Source organism: Pelobates fuscus, chromosome 6, assembly GCF_036172605.1.
Source record: "Pelobates fuscus isolate aPelFus1 chromosome 6, aPelFus1.pri, whole genome shotgun sequence".
In the NCBI taxonomy this organism is placed as follows: domain Eukaryota; kingdom Metazoa; phylum Chordata; class Amphibia; order Anura; family Pelobatidae; genus Pelobates; species Pelobates fuscus.
The window spans coordinates 6,630,218-6,653,918 of NC_086322.1; the positions used below are offsets into that span (position 1 = coordinate 6,630,218).

At 37.1% G+C, this 23,701-nt stretch overlaps 1 protein-coding gene across 1 annotated transcript in view; it reads right to left on the bottom strand.

Annotated features, from left to right (window-relative positions):
* The window catches only part of LOC134615258 (vomeronasal type-2 receptor 26-like), a 53,712-nt gene that overhangs the window by 14,244 nt on the left and 15,767 nt on the right, over positions 1 to 23,701 (bottom strand). The window contains exons 3-4 of the mRNA XM_063459746.1: positions 6,159 to 6,428; positions 442 to 663 (exon numbers count right to left, since the gene is read on the bottom strand). Of these exons, the coding sequence (XP_063315816.1) occupies positions 442 to 663; positions 6,159 to 6,428 (492 nt within the window). The remainder of the gene's footprint in view (positions 1 to 441; positions 664 to 6,158; positions 6,429 to 23,701) is intronic.

The window sequence follows — 23,701 nt, forward strand, 5'->3', positions numbered from 1 at the left end:
ATAGATAGATAGACAGATGGTAGATAGATAGATAGATAGATAGATAGATAGATAGATAGATAGATATATAGATAGATAGATAGACAGACAAACAGACAGATAGATAGATAGATAGATAGATAGATAGACAGATAGATAGATACTTCCCTATTTAATATCAATTATGAGTCTTACATAAAATCTTGGGTAGCTAGTTTTTTTATGTTTACGTATTTATTATATCAGTTACTATTTCTAGTATTAATCTGTCAATGATTGAGCTTTTTCAGTTAGTATTTTTAAATAAATAATATCAAAGTATTTACAAACAAGATATATATATATATATATATATATATATATATATATATATATATATATATATATATATATACCGGTATATATTTTTTTTTATTATTATTTTTTTTTCTTATTTGCATGGATATCCTCTTATGTTCTGACCTCAGTAGCACTATTTTTCCATGTTATGAGCGTCTCATTGATGATAAGTTGTTGTCCATTTGGAGCAGATACGTTTAACATCCCAACACTATTTGTCATTATTTGCCCATTGGTTAACATGATACAGTTTTCAATGTCATACACTGTAGGCATCTCTCCATTCTCATCGAAATATACATCCTCCCCAGTGGGATCTTTAAAATGTAGTCTTCTTAAAAAGTACTGAAAACATCAAATGTTAATCTTTTAATGTGTTGGCATTCTTATCAAAGTGTCATTATTTCAATAAAAAAATTAAATAGGACAAAAAAAACATTTTAAAAAACATGTAATTCTGCAATTACAGAAATCTTTAATTTTCCCTTTGGAACACGGGAACCCAGAAATAGAAGTTTAATGGTATAGAATGATCTAAAAAATTTAGCAAACACCCAACTTGCAAGTCAAATGCCGTCTGTTATTTATAGCAATATATAGTACTATAACTTGTCTGTTGAAAATACAAGTATTGAGAAATTGATGTTTTTCTTGCAATCATTGTCTTGACTATCTAGGTAACAATAAATTGTTATTCAGTTCTATAAATCAATAAATAAGTAAGCTGTGTCAGCAAACACATTCATACTCATAGTGTTGGTAGTGCTTTTGACCCTTATGTCTTTGAAAGTAATTTAAAAATTCACAAACCAATCTTCTCCAATACGATGATATCATTAAAGCTGTAGACTTGCTCCATTACCGCTCTCACAGAGAGCAGTTTGGACTGGTGCAGTTGACATAGTTTCAACAGTTTTTTTTCTACAGAGAGGAAACACAAAAGCTACTGTGTTAAACTTTTAGGAGAACCAAGATGGCTGGCGACTCTGTGCTTCAAAGAGCATCAAGATGGCCATCAGTCATGTGCCCTGGTGTAACCTAGTTACACTAACAATAGACATCACCTAGTTACACTAACAATATAGTTAATGGAAGCCCATATATATTTGCAAGTATTCAAAACCAACCCTTTTATTTTGTACAGCTATCATTTTAGATTATTAGCTGCATTATGTATTTTGAGTTATATCCTAAAATAAAGACCAAATAACAATCACTCACAGGGCAGCAAAAGATAATGTTTAATAAAAAGATGTTAAAATATTACAAATATTAATAAACATGTTCTAGCGAAACACTTGCAATATTAGACAATTATCCTTTGCAATACTAATCGTATATTTCCCACGATTGCAGTTAAAACATATCAAAGGCTATCCAAGCAATTTAATCTAAACATAAGCATAAAAGCTATAACAAAATAATACAGTTTTATACTTAGCGTCTCAGGATCTTAGATGAAATGGATATTAAGGTTTCTGCTGCTCTGGATAGATAAAGCTTCATGTCCCAGAATAAAAGATATGGGCTTAGAGCGCGTACTTGCAGCCTTAGAAAAAAATAATAAAGCTGCCTGTGCCCCTGTACTGCTACATCGCTGCTATCCCCAATAAACTCCAAAAACCAACTGCCAAACATCCACAAAACAGCTTCATAATAACCATAGTAACATGTCTCTCCTTCCAGCCTATTCCCTACCCATCAACCTGCCTCTTGACTCTGAACTGGTTAAACTGATTTGTGAACTAACCTTTTCAGTGCTTAAAAATTGCATTTATGCAGCGAATATCTGTTAAATGGGGAACGTATAACTTTGAGAGTTATGAGCGTAAAAGCACAAATATTGTGTTAAAATGGTAGTCCTATCTCATATCCATAGCACCATGCCACCATAACGTTTAGGGTTTTGTAGTACTGGAAATGTTATGCTACTCATTCTGTTACTCCCAAATAAATCTGATCAACATAATTGTATTAACTTAAAGAAGGATATCAGAATGGCCAGGGGAATGGCTCTTAGATAATTAAGGACTTTCGGTAGAATGCTCATTTTGACTGAGTTGACTCTTCCCAAACAGGATACTTCTAGTTTACATCAATTATCCATTTTATTTATTTAATTAAGGCCATGCTTTATTAAGATTAAGTAGGGGCATTTTGTTTAGATATTTGCACAGTTGCACATCTCAACATGAAGGCTGTTTGTTCCAGTTGTAATACATCAATTTTCTTTTTTAGATATTTAATCATTGCCATTAGAGAGGGAGATGGACCAAATTTATTAACCTGATTCAAATTGTAAACTTCCCTTTCCATCTCCTTTAAATTTTTAGTTTTAAGCTTCTTCAAGTGAGACGCCCTGTGGATTAAAATGGCCTCTAAACACAGCCTTGTAGGCATTCCATATCACTCCACCAGAAATCTCGGGGTTGTCATTTTCTTTACAATATTGTTAGCTAGTACATTGTTCTCCACACCCAGCACCAGGCAACCACTCAATTTCCAGGCAAGATCTGAATGTGATCTGATCAGGTCATATCCAGGTGAAATCCAAGATTTAAGCTTTGACTACAGAAGACAATGTTATTTCATCCAGCAAAAAGTGATACCCTCAACACATCATATAATCCGTTATCATATAAGAAGTCAGTGAATAACTTGTCCAATCTGTCTGTAGAATAACCCTCTGCTAAGTTGGATCCCTCTCTGATGATGTCTAAATCTTGGTCAAAAACAAAATTAGTGTCATCGCAAATTACAAGTTTAACCTTTATATTTTTAAGTATTTTACCTCATAACCTTTTCAAAAAATTCAGTTGCCCATTGTTTGGAAAATAAACATTAACAATAGTATTTGTCACATTATTAACATTTCCCATGCAAATAATCAATCTGTCACTTTGTTCAATCAATACATTTTCAGTAATACAAGCAACATTTCTATTAAAAAAGTAAAACCCTCCATGGATTTGGTTTTAAACGTGGAGTGAAATTGTATAGGAACATTTTTAACCATAATGTTCCTGAAATTATTATTATCGTTGAAGTAGGTCTCCTGGACACATGCTATATCAGCCTTCTGAACCTTTGTCAAAGCCTGCAGAATGACGAACAGATCCCAAGTTAGGAAAGATTAAAGCTTTGGAGGGCATTTGAGTAAAATAGATGAAAACATTTGTGAATAAGGATGTTTGATGACAACTCACAAACAAGGAAAGTACTCAAAGCTGAGACTTGGACCTTGTCTGGAAACCATCCTGCAAAAATAAATGAATGTTAGGGCTGGAAGGATTATCCAAAAGATACGGGTAGAAGCCAGTAGAACTTCACATATCCAACCAGATAGCCCTTGCTCTTTAAGTATTAGCCTTGCAGCAGCCAAGCCATTAACCTGAACATCTTTAATGTTTCCATTGGAAGAACTGTGTTCTCTAGGATGTTGTCTGAATTTGGAAGTACCCAATGTATTATCACCAACTGCTCTTTTTTGGAAACTAGCTCCTGTTTGACCAGTAAAGTACAATTGAAAGCATTCTCGCTTTGTCTAATCTGATATTCTGAGATCAACGCTCCAATAAAAATGCTGTTTAAAAAAGACCCTAAGTGCCTGGACTACATTGTATTCATGTATTCTTCTTCTTGCAGGATGTGAGTTACTGAAAGAATGTTTTCCAGTCAAAACGTCTGATAGGGTATACACTTGTTGACTCTTTTTAAGTCTAGGACTGGACAAAAGGACTGGTTTTTAAACCCCCAAAAATTTTTTGAATAAACCCCCTGGTATTCTTGACTTTTGGGTACCTTCTTTATAACTCCTTTTCTTAAAAGCAGCAGTGATTCTGCTTGAAGAGATTTTGCTTTCTTATAAAAAGTGGTATGTGGAACCAAAAAAAAATCTAGATTTGGTTGAGCTGAGAATTTGTAACCTTTTCGAAATAGTTTGTAGAATCCATTTGTTTGACATTGTTTTCTTCCATTTTTTTCACAAAATATTGGAGACGACCTCCCACACATTTGGTGTCATTATCTTCTTTTCTTATCCTGATCATTAGTATCCCTGAACTTGTTGTTTCTTGTTTGTCTGCAAAATTTTCTAAATTTCTCTTGGTAACAAAAGGATCTTTATCTGCGGAACTAAAACCTTATATTAAATTGGCCACCAGAATAATTAGAGTCCTGTGAAAGGGCTTTTTTGATTTTGGACATTTGTTTAATGATTTCTTCCAGTGGAGAAACAAACAGCTTGTTTCTCTCAAATGGAAGTTTGAATAATACCTGTGTTGATGATGAATCTGCCATTCATGTTCTGAGCCATAATGCTCTCCTGGCTACTGAGGACAATCCCATGATACGTGCTGATAACTTTAACAGTTCACCCAACATGTCTGTTAGGAATTCATTAGATAGTCTTAAAAGATACAGCAACTGTACTGGGTCTTTATCTGATTTACCTATCAGAACATCTAAAGTTTGCAACCATAGGCCTTTAGCTTTATGTACTGATGAACCAGGAATTGCTTCTTTATACTGATAACCTGCAGCTTGAAAAATCTGCCTGCCTGATGTTTCAGCACATTTGTCCATATGATTCCTTAAACCTCTAGTGGAGCGCGGTACATGGATGAAGTAGAACATTCGCATGAAGAGAGTTCTGATAATGAAGAAGATCTTTGCCTTTTTCATTTCTTTACATGTCTTGAATTTTAACAGTCTTGCTGTCCTTCTTTACTGTATCTTATAAAACTTACAAAATTAAGATCTGATCATGTGCAGTACCACAGTCGATACTTCAGTGGAACACAACACCTCTTAGGCATGTGTTCCACTGCTGTGTGCATGAATTTGTCCTGCATTGTGATTAGAGGTCCACCCGGGACCTCCTACTTCCTTTCTACACAAGAAAAATGCTTTCTATCTGCGCTCCATAACGCTTCAGTATGGAAGTTCTGTCCCTTAGCTCTCCACCCTGGGAGCTTTTGGGCCAGGTTTCTCCCCAGCAGCATCCCATGTGCCTCACCGAAAATCGTCATTCCGGTTCCTGCATCAGCCATTTCCTATAATGCTGTGAGCAGAGCGACTTGTCCTTCCCAGGACAGGAAAAACTGGGGAGTATTCTTGTCCTGGGTGAAGCAGGTTATTGAACTGGCAGGAATTGGACTAAATTATTTAATTTTATAGAGCGTATTGTCCACATGGGGAAGAGACTACCCACTTGTTTCTATTACTGCCACTACACGTTGGAAAAATACTTGTCTTCATTGGATATACTGCATATTTACCTGTAGATTTTGGTTAAAGGTATGTGTTTTATCCACATTCAGAGAAGATATAAATAAATTCCATTCATGCAGAGCCTGGGTCATGGCATAGACAGCTTTATACACATGGTAAGTAGTCCTAAAACTATGTGTATTATATATCATTTGAGAAAATAATTCTGAGAGAAGATCGTCCCTGCTGCAGTTATGTAGGTGAAAACCATAATAACGGTAATATTTATCATTCATTTTGTGATTTGAGGATAAACACTTTAAATGTGTTGCTTTAATTTCCTCTAGTAACAGGTCATTTGGATGGCGTGAAACACTGACTTTCTCTAAATATTTCTGTAGTCTTGGGATGTTCTTGAATGACTGTATGAATGTCAGGCTGCCATTGTAAAGATTTATAGTAGCCATACTTTTCATATCATAGAAAATATGTCTACTGACTGGGATGATAACAGTCTTATTATGAATAAATTCATATTCCAATCTATTCATTGAAAGAAAAGAAATGAAACCACAAATCACAACAATTTTAGATGTTGAGCGTTTAAGAATATTTCTGTAAGTTTTTACAAGTTTAAGTTGATCAAACTCTTCTTCGGCAGTTGTCTTTAGAGAGAACTCAATACAGATTCCATTTAAAGCAGCCATTTGTTTTAATTCCTGGCTCTGAATTTCCCCATAAATATCATCTGATATAATCATTCCAATCCAGGTCCAGCCAAAATGCTTGAGTAATTTTACAACTGCTTTAATATGAATATGGTCATTGTGAAGGGTTCGGAAGAAAGATGGATAGAGATTTTTGTTGGCTAAATTGGGATGTGTAGCTCCATAGCTGATCTAAAAACACAAACAGCAAATCAGGGAGAACATTCATGTAAAATAGTTATCAGCAGTGAGATCATGCACTTTTAGGTAACAACTATAGTCTGAAAAAACAAATAATGTATATGAGCATTTATTAAGTGCAAGTGTTGTAGTAATTGACTGTGCAGAAAAAATAAATCTCTTGTGTTTTATACCAGATACAGTGGAATGCTTCAATTTGTGGATATGAGTAAATAATGCACCTAGTGCAAACAAGGAATATTAATGTATCATTTGTTTGTGTTTCCTTAAAGGACCACTCTAGTGCCAGGAAAACATACTCGTTTTCCTGGCACTAGAGTGCCCTGAGGGTGCCCCCACCCTCAGGGACCCCCTCCCGCCCGGCTCTGGAAAGGGGAAAGGGGTTAAATCTTACCTTTTTCCAGCGCTGGGTGGAGAGCTCTCCTCCTGCTCTCCTCCTCCGATCCGCCTCTTCTCCTCCCCGTCGGCTGAATGCGCACGCGCGGCAAGAGCTGCGCGCGCATTCAGCCGGTCACATAGGAAAGCATTCATAATGCTTTCCTATGGACGCTGGCGTGCTCTCACTGTGAAAATCACAGTGAGAAGCACGCAAGTGCCTCTAGCGGCTGTCAATGAGACAGCCACTAGAGGACATAGGGGGAAGGCTTAACCCATTCATAAACATAGCAGTTTCTCTGAAACTGCTATGTTTATGAAAAAATGGGTTAACCCTAGAAGGACCTGGCACCCAGACCACCTCATTAAGCTGAAGTGGTCTGGGTGCCTAGAGTGGTCCTTTAACAATCCAATGACGTGTGTACCTTTAAGATAGTTATAAAATACAAACATTTTGTACACAAGCATAATATTCCCACAAAATGGGTCACTCACATGTTCCAGAGCTATAACCTAGCTCTGGGAGTTTTTCACCAGTAGGTCAATTTAAGCGACCTTCCCCTTTTTTTTCGTATTGCTTATGAAGAGTAGTTTGAAAATGTCTTTATGTGAGGCAGTTGTGTGCAGTATCTCAAGGAAAGAGATATGTGGATAGTGTAACACCATTTATTCCATATTCCAACATGTAAGTAAGTAAAATACTCACAAGCCTGGAGCCTATAGCTGGCTCAGTGGAACGGCAGAGCATGGTTAGGGACCATATCACCCTCTTTAAAATGCAGGAACACTGATGGCTAGTATAAAAAATAAGTTAATGAAAGTATAAACCTTGCAGAAAGATAAGGCCTGCGCTCACTCCCATCACTGGGCGGCTGCAATGACTACAGTACACATCAGCCCCAATACATAGTAAAAAACAAAGAAAAACAAGTTACCTGCGCTCTCTCTTTAATCCCTATGTATTTTTAAACAAATTTAGTATTTTAGTTACCTCCAATGGCCATGAGAGGATGAGCCCACCGGCCAACGTCAAGGCAGACCCCCCTAGGTGGGTCCTAACTCTAACCATTCACCTTGCTTCCTTGAGCCTCTGGCAAAAATCTCTACTGAGACAGAAAGGGGTATTTTTTTATATACACCCCTATATATAATTAACCCTTAATAGGGAACACATGGGATGGGCGGCTGCATTGTAACAAGGCTGAGTGATACAAAAAATGGATACAAATGCAGAAAGATAAGTCCTGCGCTCACTCCCATCACTGGGCGGCTGCAATGACTACAGTACACATCAGCCCCAATACATAGAAAAACCAAAGAAAAACAAGTTACCTGTGCTCTCTCTTTAATCCCTATGTATTTTTAAACAAATGGATGTTTATATATATATATATATATATATATATATATATATATATATATATATATATATATATATATATATATATATATATATATATATATATATATATATATATATATATATATATATATATATATAATATCAACAATAATTTAAATAGTCCCAGAGACACATTTTGTCAGAACAGCCTCTGGTAATCTGGTGCAATAAAACTTTTCTTTAAAAAAACTTTTTGGGTTTAGATTCCTCACTAGACTGGATACTCCGCCATAACTATTTCTAGTTTGGGGGATAACTATTATCTCCAGGTATGCGGTATTATGATGGGAACGAGGTTTGCCCCTAGCTACGCCAACCTGTTCATATCCCATTGGGAACAAGAGTTTATTTATAGAGATAACAGATTGGGAGGCAAACCTTGTGACCTATCGTAGATATATCAATGACCTGTTCTTCATTTGGAGGGGTGATGAAGAATCCCTTAAATCATTTCTAACCGATCTTAATTCTAATGATTGGGGAATAAAGCTTACAACCCATTTTAGTAAATCCCAAGTTAACTTTTTAGACCTGAACATATACATAGAGAATGGAACATTAACCCCTTAACACCGCAGCCAAATGTACAAGTTGTGAACGAAACAAAACGTAAACAAAACCTGGCATTTGCGCTATATGTCTGTCCAACCGTAATTCACCTCTTTCATATTAAATGCACCCCCCCTTATTATATATCATTTTATTCAGGGGAAACAGGGCTTTCATTTAATATCAAATATTTAGCTATGAAACATAATTTAATATGAAAAAAATGGGAGAAAATAGGTTTTTTTTTTTTTTTTCGTTCTACATGACATTTTAACTGTCAATGTCATAATACTGTTTGCTTTTACTGCAATAAAATACACATATTTGTATTCAGCAAAGTCTTACGTGTAAAACAGTACCCCCTATGTACAGGTTTTATGGTGTTTTGGGAAGTTACAGGGTCAAATTTAGCGTGTTACATTTGAAATTGAAATTCGCCAGATTGGTTACGTTGCCTTTGAGACTGTATAGTAGCCCAGGAAATAAATTTACACCCATAATGGCATGCCATTTGCAATAGTAGATGACCCAAGGTATTGCAAATAAGGGATGTCCAGTCTTTTTTAGTAGCCATTTGGTCACAAACACTGGCCAAAGTTAGCGTTAGTATTTGTTTGTGTGTGAAAAATGCAAAAAACGCCAATTTTGGCCAGTGTTTGTGACTAAGTGGCTACTAAAAAAGACTGGACATACCCCATTTGCAATACCTTTGGTTGTCTACTATTGCAAATGGTATGCCATCATAGGGGTAATTTTCATTTTTGGGCTACCATAGGGTCATAAAGGCAACGTAAGCAATCTGGCGAATTTTAATGTGAAAAAAATGAAACACAAGCCTTATATTTGACGCTGTAATTTTTGAAAACACTGTTGTACTCGGGAGACTTCCCTGAACACAAATATTTGTGTTTCAAAACAGTAAAAAGTATTGCAGCAATAATATCGTCCGTGTAAGTGCTGTTTGTGCGTGAAAAATGCAAAAAACTTCACTTTTACTGGCGATATCATGGTTGTAATACATTTTACTGTTTGAAACACTAATATTTGTGTTCAGCGAAGTCTCCCGAGTAAAACAGTACCCCCCATGTACAGGTTTTATGGTGTCTTGGAAAGTTATAGGGTTAAATATAGTGCTAGCAAATTAAATTCCCTATACTTTCGGCATGGGTGGTCAGGCAGGTCCCGCTAATTGTAATTAATTAGGATACCTAATTATGTAAAATTATTACATAAATATATGTGTAGAATTAATATATGTATATATATACATATGTGTATATATACGTATATATATATATTTTTTTAAAATATTTTTATTTATATATAGGTATATATATATATAGTGATATATACGTATATATTTATGTATATAGATATATATATATATTATTTCGTTCTACGTGTATTTTGATATAAATTTATATATATTAATATCACAATACAGTTAGAACGAAATAAAACACATATATTTTTTAATATTTTATTTTTAATTATTTTTTTATTTTATTTTTTTACGTATTTACATATTTATTTTTTTATATTATTTATATATTATTTTATATTATTTATAAATATATATATATAACAATAATTATATATATATATATATTTAATCAGTATCAGTCTATGTGTAATTTGATATTAATATATATATATAATTATATACATATTAATATTAAAATACACCTAGACGGTGTATGTGTGTGTGTGTATATGTGTATATATATACTTAGATCATATATATATAATATATATATATGATCTAAGTATATATATATTTTTTTTTACACTTGTTTAACTGTTTTATTTCCAGCCAGCAGGGGGACTAACTGTCATTACAGTTGGTCCCCCTGCTGGCAATACAGAAGCCAGCTATCCCGGCCATGTGATTGTGAGGTCCTCGCAAGGACCTCACTCCCACATGACCGGGAGGGACCGGAGGAGGAAGATGTGCCGCGGGGGGGCTCCCTGGGAGTCCCCCCAACCGCGATCGCCGGCGTGGGACCGCCGGCGACCGGGTAAGTTACTAAAAATCGGAGGGCGTACTATTACGCCCTGCGGCGTTTAAAGACTCTTTTAAAAGGACGTAATAATACGCCCTCCGGTCATAAGGGGTTAAAGACCAACACGTTCTTCAAAATAGTAGATGTTAACAGTTACAGACAAGAGAATAGATGCCATTTTTCGCCTTGGCTCCTTAATGCCCCTAGAGCACAGCTGCTTAGGATTAAACGTAACTGTACAGACGAGCAAATGTTCCAAGATCAAGCAAAATAATTATACAGAATTGTAAAGAAAAGGGGTATAAAGATGAATTATTAAGTGAGGCATGTGAACAGGTTAAGTTAGAAGACAGATACTCTTTGATAAAATATAAAGAGAAAAATGATATTGGGAATAGAAACGAGTGTTCATATGTGATTTTAACTGCTAAAACAGGCAGGTCAAAAGAATGCTAAATAAATACTGGCCTATCCTAAGAAACAACAATATATTAATCTCCATACTCCCTGAAAAACCCACTGTTGTATACAGAGGAGTTTCTAGTTTGAATAGGACTTTGGTACATAATCATATAAAAGGAAAATAAAATTAGCATTTCCTCAATGAAAGAAAAGTTTTTTTGGTTGTGGAACTTGTAAAAACAAATTAAGTAAAAAAAGACACGTCGAAACCTTTAAACATCCAAGAAACCCAGAACAGATCTTTAAAATCATAGAATTAATTACATGCCACTCTAAAAAAGTGATATATGTTATTATGTGCCCATGTGGCCTTTTTTATGTTGGACGTACTATCCACCCCCTAAATGTGCGTATACAGGAACACATCAGGAATATCAAAAATGGATTTGAGAAGCACAGCCTCTCATCACATTTCCTGAAAGTGCATAATAAAAAATCCAAACAATATCCAATTTATGGGTATACAAAAAATAATACCGAACTGGAGGGGTGAGGATTTAACCCCTTAAGGACGCGGGACGGTTCAGGACCGTCATCGGCATTTTTTCATTGCCGACCGACGACGGTCCTGAACCGTCCTAAATTTAAAATGTACTTACCCGATCGCCGTCGTTCCCCCGGCGGCGATCGGCGGTGCTCCCGGTGTGGGGAGACTGCCTGCAGCCCAGACAGTCTCCCCATGGTGAATTAGGACCCCTGTGGCCATGTGATCGCCCAACAGGGCGACCACATGGTCACAATAGGTGTCCATGTGTCTGCCTGCAGGGGGACTGTCGTGCTGACAGGCAGTCTCCCTGCAACTGTAAAATAAAAAAAAAATTAAAGTTATAGTTAATAAAAAAAATATTATTATATATGTGTATATATATGATATATAGACATATATTATACCTATATAATATATGTCTATATATCATATATATAATGTCATGCTAAGTGTATTTTTATATTAATATGTACATATATTAATATAAAAATACACTTATAATTAAATTACACACGTATATATATAATATATATAATAACTATATATATATTGTATTTATATATTATTATAAAATACAAATAATAAGTAATTTAAATTAAATTAAACATGTAAAAATAATAATATTTTTTTTTTAAAAAATTATATATCTATACGAAATTTTATTCTAACTGTATTTTGATATTAATATATATATATATATATTTATATCAAAATACACTTAGAATGAAATTGTATATATATCTATGTATATATAAATAAATAAAAAGAATAAGAACTATTCATATGTCCATATACAAAATTACATAAATAATTATATAAATATACACGTAGACTTCAAATATATAAATATGCATATATATTTAAATTCTATGTGCGTATTTATGTAATATTTTTACATAATTAAGTTATTTTATTGATTGCAATTTAAGGGACCTACCTGCCAACCCAGGCCGAAAGTCCAGAGAATGTAATTTGCTTTCACTGTATTTTACCCTGTAACGTTCTACGACACCCTAAAACCTGTACATGGGGGTACTGTTTTACTCGGGAGACTTCGCTGAACACAAATATTAGTGATTCAAAACAGTAAAACATATCACAGCGATGATATTGTCAGTGAAAGTGACTTTTTTTGCATTTTTCACACACAAACAGCACTTTTACTGATGATATAATTGTTGTGATACATTTTCCAGTTTTGAAACACTAATATTTGTGTTCAGCAAAGTCTCCTGAGTATAACAGTACCGCCCATGTACAGGTTTTATAGCGTTTTTGAAAGTTACAGGGTCAAATATATGGGTCAAATATTTTTACATTGAAAATGGCCAGGTTGGTTACGTTGCCTTTGAGAGCGTATGGTAGCCCAGGAATGATAATTACCCCCATGATGGCATACCATTTGCAAAAGAAGACAACCCAAGGTATTGCAAATGGGGTATGTCCAGTCTTTTTTAGTAACCATTTAGTCACAAACACTGGCCAAAATTAGCGTTCAATTTAGTTTTTTACTTTTTTCACACACAAACAAATATGAACGCTAACTTTGGCCAGTGTTTGCGACTAACTTGCTACTAAAAAAGTCTGGACATACCCCATATTGAATACCCTCGGTTGTCTACTTTAAAAAAAATATGTACATGTGGTTTATGACAGATAATAGTGTTACAATGTCACTATTGATACATTTTAAAAATGTATGTTTTGAAACCGCAATATCCTACTTGTACTTATAGCCCTATAACATGCAAAAAAATAGCAAAAAGCATGTAAACACTGGGTATTTTTAAACTCAGGACAAAATTTTGAATCTATTTAGCAGTTTTTTTCATTCGCTTTTGTAGATGAGTAAAAGATTTTTCACATAAAAGTCAAAAACCATGTATTTTTTTCAATTTTTCATCATATTTTTTCATTTTTTTAAAAATTCAATTACATGAGATTATATAAATAATGGTATGTAAAGAAAGCCCCTTTTGTCCTGAAAAAAAACCAATATATAATTTGTATGGGAACAGTAAATGAGAGAGCGGAAAATTACAGCTAAACACAAACACCACAAAAGTGTAAAAAGATGCCGGTCCTTAAGGGGTTAATACAACGTGTAGGCCAGATGGAAATGAGGTACCTCACTGATTAAGTAGTGATTTTGAACTCTGCCACTTTTTTATAGTACTTTATTATTTTTATTATTCCCTGCAATTTCATTATAATATGCCTCCCTTTATAATACTATAAGCAATAAACATTTCTATTTATGCTTATCGTTTGGTTTAATCTGCTAGCTATAACAAGGCTTAATATACCTTTAATACACCACTACTCATTCCCCTTTTTACTCACAATATTAATTTAGGCGCTTTCCACTTCACCTAATGGGTTAAATGTTGTATGACTAACGGCAGTCACTTTATTGTATAAACTGGAAGATATTGGAATACCTCTGTAAATAATATATTATCGATATGTAACCTTTTCTTTTCATTATCTACCCATACTCCCCTGCTGTTGCCTCCTACAGGAGTTGTTATATGTGTATATAGACTTATGTGCCATTAAGCAAAATGGCGACTGCGGACTCGCCCTTACAAGGGTAAAAAAAGCGATACGTCACTTCCGTGTGATGAAACCGGAATTGACGAATCTGACAGCTGCGATCAACATAGAGGACGACACCCACCAATTAACCAACGAGGTCTTTACTTACCATTTAAAAGGAAAGCGGGAACCTGGACATCCATACCGATTGAAAAAGCCGACAGGGCTAAACGCGTCTCAGGACTACCCACAGCACTGAAGCTTTAAAGTACTGTTTTACAACTGTTGTGTTCATATTGAAAGTTTTTTTACTACAATAAATTGTATTTTATCATACATTCTCCTGTGGACTTCAGTATCCAGTGTTCCAGCTATTTACAAGAAGGGTTTGTGTCCCCTTATTGACACACATGCTGTTATACTCAGAGTTTAGAGGCTCTAATTAAGGTGAGCAGTTCTATTTATTTCTTCATACTCACCTAGTTACATAGCTGAAAAGAGACTTGCGCCCATCAAGTTCAGCCTTCCTCACATATGTTTTTGCTGTTGTTCCAAGAGAAGGCAAACAACCCAGTCTGAAGCGCTTCCAATTTTGCCACAAACTAGGAAAAAAATCCTTATTGACCCCAAAATAGCAGTCAGATGTCTGACTGAAGCATTTGCAGTGCTGAGGTTAGCTATTACTGCTACACCATGCCTCTTTTATGCAATTTGTTTGCAATTAGAGTTATTAGTTAATTATATTATGAATTGCATTAATAATTCACAGTCGGTGTGATATGGGCGTAATACCCAATGCAACCGGGTTAGTGGGATCTCCTGTATATCTTAACAAAATGACTGTCATAGCTAATGTCTGTCAGTGACTGTAAATTACAGGACTTAATACTAATGTTTCAATTTTTCTGATTTCAAACAATTAATCATAGCGAATCTAAATATAAATGGCAAGTCACTCAGACTAGCATTCAGCATCTCCATGCTCTGCAAAGATTCAATACATCTCTATAAGGAAATGCTTATTGACACAGCACAGCATTTTGCTGCTCATGCACAATAGCCTTCCTCTGCTTACCTATAGGTGGGGGGGGTAAAAAAAAAAAGCATTGGATTGGCTGAGATCATCAAATTTGGCCATCTCAGCCGTGGAGGTGAAGCCAGATGCAATAATAAAACACCTTTCCCATGGGATGCAAGGGGGGTTATGGATCTAAATAGTTAAACAATATATTGTTAGTGAATAAACTTCAAAGCACATGTACAATGGCACTATGAGCACCAAGACCACTTTATCTCAATGAAGTGGTTTGGTGCAGTGACCCAGTCCTTTTGTGTCTGCTTGTTTGGATGTGCAACAAAATGTTCATATCAAGTGGGAACTCACTGCTACTAGCTATCTTCATGACAGCCTCTAGCAGGTGCTTCCATGTGCAAAACGGAGTTCTGTGACTATTGACATTAATCGTGGAGAAGCATTTAATTAGAGGAGAAGCCTAAATAGGTTCTAGGACACTACAGTGTTAGAAATGCATGCTAGTGTTACTAATGTTACAGTGTTCCTTTAAAATATTATTTACACTAGCTGTGTTAGAGGGGGAAAAAACATCCAATTCAGCTGTGTTTTCAGTTTCGCAGATTTGGCCTTAAATTTGAATTCCTGACAATTTACAATTGAATAGACAAGCCACCTCGTATGTTACCCATGCTTGTAAGCCAGGAGGGTCTTTGGCACATAAGCTCTTGTGGACTAGGGTTCACGTGATTCAGCTGAGAACCCTGAGTGGTAATTGTATATGGTACAACACCATCAGTGATATGCCATAAATGTTACCTTATTTCATATTTTTACTGGTCAGCTGTACATTAGATCTAATTAGCCATGAATAAAAGGCATCTTTTTCATGCCCTCATTTTATTTAATTCACATATTTTCAAAGATTATATTTGGGTGTCCACAACAGCTTGAGTGTCCAGAGGCTATCAATTTAAGGCTCACCTCCAGTGTTGTCCGTAAGTATGCTCCGTAAACCGTTGTTAACAATCAGTGGAGATTTGAGGCCGCAAAATACCAATATATTTCCAAAGGTCACCTATACGTGTATCATATACATGATAGAAACGCGTATCACAGCTGATATTTATCATCACATAGAATTTCTATTTTTGAAAATTTGAACAAAGGTGTTTATAACAGATTATAATGCAACTGCAACTAAACAAAGTTATGAATAATCGTCCACAACAGCCCTTCCACTCTGTGCTGCTTGGGCTCAGCATTAGCCTGAGCAGCAATGGGTGGATGAGTGTCAGACTATCACAGCACCCATTGCTGGTATGAATTCATATAGTTAGAAGTAAGTGTGTAATCGTAGCCTAAATCTTGCACAGTATATTCTGGGAAATATATATGCATACGAGCAGGGGAATGGGGGGAGGGGGTTAGGTCTTAGGTGAGTTCCCACACTTTTTTCCCCAGGACTTGACCCCTGCCCCCTCCCTCCCACCTCCCATCCCATGCTGCTGAAGGGGTTAAAAGGGGTTAAAAGTATGGTTGTTGGAATGAATGGATGCATGGAGGAATAAATGGCTGAATCGATGAATTACATTCTTTGTAGTTCCTGGAAATTACAAATATATATAGGTCAGAGTGTGCAAAATACAAGATATATGGTAAATACAATAATTACATTTATCTAATAATATAGAAATGATAATACAATCATGAAATAGAGGAACACACTGAAAACAACATCGTTAGACTGGCCCCTGTTCTTCAAATGGAGAAAAAACACAACGTGGAGCCAAAAGCAAATATCAAAGAAAAAAAAGAAAAATAATATGGCTGATCATCAGGAAAAGGCGCTAAAATCTATAGCAAAGGTGGTGCCACACTACTGAGAGCGGAGAACACAGGCAACTGGTAAAAAGTTTTTGAAAAAAATCAATGATGTGGAGAAAAGTTCATTGGATCGCGAAAAGTCTGTGTGACTAGAAATTCAGGATGGAGGGCAATTCAAGTAAAGTGGCCAGTGATATATGCTATATACAGACAACCTCACAAAGAGAAGTACATGCTGCTGATAAAAATCAAAGGTTTAACAATAAAACTTGAACTCACAATACATTGAACAAATAGTAACAACATACCATGTATAACTAACATTATTCTGCATAGGTGCAAGTAATTATTCAGCCTAAAAGGGTGTGAAACATGTATAGTGCGGTTAATTATTTAATAGCAACAGAAGGAGTGTTAATATGGACCAAACCTGTACATACAGAACATATAAAGATGTAAAAAATATATCACTTGTTAACAATGCTACTGCACTGCTCATTTTAAAGCTACAACGTTATAACACATTACTATCCATTTCCTCATTAACAGCTTTGGGAAACAGAGTCTCCAATAAATAAATCCACTTATATCTGCCTGTAGCAGGGCTAGATTCCTTTCTGCCATGGATAGATGTAAAGGGAGACTCTGAAAGCCACAAACAGTTAACTGTTTTGGATTAGAGTTATGTTTGAGCACTAAGCCTTGTGGAATATGTATTGTTATTATTTAATGCATACAGATACATTCTAGCTGTATGGTAGCATATATTGCAGACTCATATCATTTATTTTGAAAGGTTCACTCAGTAAAATAATGATTATGGTTCAATTTAGGAGATAGCCTTATGTTGCCTGTCAATCAAAGGGTAAACAAGACACCTTTACACTTGTCCTTTTAACTTTTTTTGGAGTGAACAAGAGATAGTGCTAACTAAACAATCTGACTACAGCTATACAATACATTACGTCAGGGAACAAGTCAAGAGCAACCGTAACCATTTTGGGAGAAAGGAAAGTGTATATCAGCAGTAAAGGGATAGCTGGAAAATGTTGGTTATCCATACACCCATTCATTCCTCCATACACCCATTCATTCCTCCATACACCCATTCATTCCTCCATACACCCATTCATTCCTCCATATACCCATTCATTCCTCCATATACCCATTCATTCCTCCATATACCCATTCATTCCTCCATATACCCATTCATTCCTCCATACACCCATTCATTCCTCCATACACCCATTCATTCCTCCATATACCCATTCATTCCTCCGTATACCTATTCATTCCTCCATATACCCATGCATTCCTCCATACACCCATTCATTCCTCCATACACCCATTTATTCCTCCATACACCCATTCATTCCTCCATACACCCATGCATTCCTCCATACACCCATTCATTCCTCCATACACCCATTCATTCCTCCATACACCCATTCATTCCTCCATACACCCATTCATTCCTCCATATACCCATGCATTCCTCCATACACCCATTCATTCCTCCATACACCCATTCATTCCTCCATATACCCATTCATTCCTCCATACACCCATTCATTCCTCCATATACCCATTCATTCCTCCATACACCCATTCATTCCTCCATATACCCATTCATTCCTCCATATACACATTCATTCCTCCATACACCCATTCATTCCTCCATACACCCATTCATTCCTCCATACACCCATTCATTCCTCCATATACCCATTTATTCCTCCATACACCCATTCATTCCTCCATATACCCATTCATTCCTCCATACACCCATTCATTCCTCCATACACCCATTCATTCCTCCATATACCCATTCATTCCTCCATACACCCATTCATTCCTCCATATACCCATTCATTCCTCCATATACACATTCATTCCTCCATACACCCATTCATTCCTCCATACACCCATTCATTCCTCCATACACCCATTCATTCCTCAATATACCCATTTATTCCTCCATACACCCATTCATTCCTCCATATACCCATTCATTCCTCCATACACCCATTCATTCCTCCATACACCCATTCATTCCTCCATACACCCATTCATTCCTCCATACACCCATTCATTCCAACATCCACATATTTTGCTGCCATTCTTCACATCATTTATGTTGGTAAGATTGCCTACTTGTTATTTTTCTTTCTACATATTCACTCAATTCACATGTATTTTATTTTTATTTTTGTCATGGTCTCATTCATCTTACAATATTTATGCAATGCCCTTTGGGTCTTCGGACACTGAATTATTTTAGTGATAGTAAAACGTTATCAACTAGAAAAAAAAACTAAAACCGTCACTAAACTAATTTTGTTATGGGATCTCTGTCCCCTAAACACTATAAACTATGAATGGTTACAACCGCTTTTAGTGTTTTAAGAGACCCCCCCCCCCCCCAGTAACCGGACAACACACAGTTCCAGCGGTACAACATTTGACTATCTTTATTTGGGCACACAGCTTTTTATGCACAGACCATCCACAGGGGGTTTCCATCCAACACAACACAACACAACACAATCCCAGGCAGGAGGGGGATGGGTTGCAGATAACCATCTCCCGCTCTGGAGATACCACTAGCACACAGGGACACACATGCCAACACATTACATACAGGGGGGTAAACTTTGGGCTTGTGGATATCCCCATGCTGGTATCCACCTGAGAAAGTACTTTCCTGGGCAGCCACGAGCCTAGCCTAGTAGCTCCCAGTTTGAGGTGTAAAGAGTGGTTATAGCTCCATTGGGAGCAGGTAGGACGATCCCCAACACACAGGAATAAAAGTCAGTGCTCGCAGGCCAGTTCGGGATGCGAATGTTCCCCTGGTTGGTGTTCGGAGATACAAACCGGTGGTCACCCAGGGAAAGCACGTACTGCTTGTTTCCCTTGTGGTCTGCGGTTTTCACACCTCGTTAGCGGGGTGTGAAAATTCCAACTAAACATTCTAAATGGGGTATCGGGGTGGTCTGGTACATGGAGCCCCGTGCACCGTAGCGCCCCCATGTGGTTAAAAAGTAGTTTGCCTGATTTAAGGTCAAAATTACTGAAAGGGGGAAAATATCAAAGGGGAAACACACATTCCAAGAAAGCACATCCACACATAGGAGAGGGCAATTCACAGAAAGGCACCGGTCCCACCACAATCAGATTCAGACTTCTGTTATTATTGTATATCTAAACAAAAATACGTGTTGGCACTCAAACTGTATTTCGGTATGGGTATCAAGGTTCGCCACCTATAATGAATCTCAAATTATTACAAAAAATAAAGACTGATACCGCACTCAACTAATAGATGCTCAAAGAGATTTTTGATTCATATATTTCACCTAAAAAAAAACTCACAGCAAGAGGACAACTCCAGCAACCTGTGGAAATCTTTAATTTAAGTGCAGTATAGGCATTTATTTTTTTATTAATGTATATCTGTGGTGGACCACCAGTAGATCCCAGTGTTTAATAGCTCCACCAAAGAGAGAGTGCTGTCCCCCATACATTAGTCAATAATGAATGTTGGGAGTAGATTTGTTTATTTCAGGCCAGTATTCTCAATTTATACACAGATCCCCATCAGGGGGTCTCCATACAAAAATACAGCAAGCTCCTCTCTGTGCCTGAGAGAGTATTGAGTCAGGAAACATATAACTCAATTATCTCCAGGTACAGGAAAACATAAAAAATCTTACAAGACCCCAAAAGTACCCCCAAAAAACACGGGAACCCCTCAAGAATCACATCCCCCAAATAGCCCTGATCTGAGCACCCAACATATCCAAAAAGTGCTCAGATTGGTTCGTATGGAATCGCCACCTGTTTAAATTTTGACCGGACGGCCATGAGGTAGAAGCCCAAAATACTTCCAGGGAAATGGTGGCAATGGCCGGTCTCAGTTCTGTGGTTTCTGTACGAAAAACATACAATATATCCAAATGCTTTCAAGTAGCGAATGCTCCCCATATTTGGTAGTTCATATCTCCTGAACGCCATTCGTATATGTGTTACGGTATAATCCGGTATAGTGAGGGTTATTCCGGTCAAGCGATTCACCTTTTGAAGAGTGCAGCAGTTCACGATCACGCGAACTCACTGGACTGGAACCATATGATGTTCTTCTCTCCTGGGACAGGCAAAAGAATAACTCACGAATATACATACACCCTCATACACCCTCCAAACATCCGAACGAGAATCACCATACGAATAAATCCCCCCAAGTACGAGACAAAGCTCCGTATTGAGGGTCAGCAGGAATCTGGTTTAATATGGGCTACCTGCCCGGTATTTATGCAGGTTTTCCAACAGGTGGACACTCCCCTAGGAGGCCTGGTGGAAAACTGGGACACATTTTGTATATTAGCCAATCACAGCGTTGAAGACATAAACACTCCTTTTTTACAGTATAGGACCCTCCTCTCTGTCCTGAAGATAATTGGGAAGTAACTAAATTATCTCCGAGGGCAGAGGCCAAACTCCATTTTATACAGAGTAATGAAAATACATAAAAATACATACCGTATATACTCGAGTATAAGCCGAGTTTTTCAGCACATTTTTTGTGCTGAAAAACCCCAACTCGGCTTATACTCGAGTCAGTGTCTGTATTATGGCAACTTACATTGCCATAATACAGACTGAGGGCTGGCAGCGAGCGCTTACCTCTCCTGCAGCTCCTGTCAGCTCCCTTCTCCTCCGCGGCGGTCCTTTCAGCACCTCTGTCAGCTCCCAGTGTAAGTCTCGCGAGAGCCGCGGGGTCATAGTGTGGCTCTCGCAAGACTTACACTGTGAGCTGACAGAGGGAGCTGCACGGACCGGCGCGGAGGATAAGGGAGCTGACAGGAGCTGCAGGAGAGGTAAGTGCTTCCTGGCAGCCCCCCTCCACTGAACTGCCAATGCCACTGGACCACCAGGGAGTGAGAGCCCCCCTCCCTGCCATGTATTAAGCAGGGAGGGGGGACGAAAAAAATAATAAAAATATTATTAATAATAATAATAATAATAATAAAAATAAATAATACAATAATAATAATAATAAAAAAATTAATATAACAAAAAACTATTAAAATAAAATAATACAAAAATAATAAAAATGCCCACCCCCACCAAGGCTCTGCATCACACACTCAAACACTGCATTCATAAACACTGCACTCATACACACACACTGCATTCATACACACACTGCATCACACACACACACACACTGCACTCATACACACACACTGCATTCATACACACTGCATCACACACACACTGCACTCATACACACACACTGCACTCATACACACACTGCACTCATACACACACACTGCATTCATACACACTGCATTCATACACACTGCACTCATACACACACACTGCACTCATACACACACTGCACTCACACACACTGCACTCATACACACACACTGCACTCTTACACACACACTGCACTCATACACACACTGCACTCATACACAAACTGCACTCACACACACTGCACTCACACACACTGCACTCATACACACGCACTGCACTCTTACACACACACTGCACTCATACACACACTGCACTCATACACACACACTGCACTCATACACACACACTGTACTCATACACACACTGCACTCATACACACACACACTGCACTCATACACACACACAAACACTGCACTCATACACACACTGCACTCATACACACACTGCACTCATACACACACACTGTATTCATACACACTGCACTCATACACACACACTGCACTCTTACACACACACACACACACACACACACTGCACTCATACACACACTGCACTCATACACACACACTGCATTCATACACACACTGCACTCATACACACACTGCACTCATACACACACTGCATTCTCATACACAAACACTGCACTCATACAAACACACTGCACTCATACACACACACCGTAAATAAATATTCAATTAATATAATTTTTTTAGGATCTAATTTTATTTAGAGATTTACCAGTAGCTACTGCATTTCTCACCCTAGTCTTATACTCGAGTCAATACGTTTTCCCAGTTTTTTGGAGTAAAATTAGGGGCCTTGGCTTATATTCGGGTCGGCTTATACTCGAGTATATACGGTAATACAAGAACTACAGAACACAATAGATACATTCAACACAACCACAGATAGCTTGGATCTGAGCGCACATTATTACCGAATGGTGCTCAGATCCTATACACACAGTTCAATCACCATGGAGCCAAAGTATTTCACATAGTCTTTCGTTATTCGAATGGGCTCCATGGCACAGCTATCTGCGATAAGTCTATTCGTGAGAAACAATAAAAGTATTTTACAGGCAGTGGGTTCTGTCACAGGCAGCCACCCAGGGGAGCATTCATTAATTGTTTCCGTTGTGGTTTCGTATTTAATACCTGATGTTACACATTCTAATGAGGTGTTGGGGTGGTCCTCATTTGGGAACCAAACAAAGCATATTTGAACAACCGTGCAAAAAGTAAAAAGTAAAAAAGGGAATAGTACTGATTCTTCACAATATCATAAATGAAAGGAGCCATAATGGGCTATATGAAAGGGCATGGAAACTAACAAGCATAACTAACC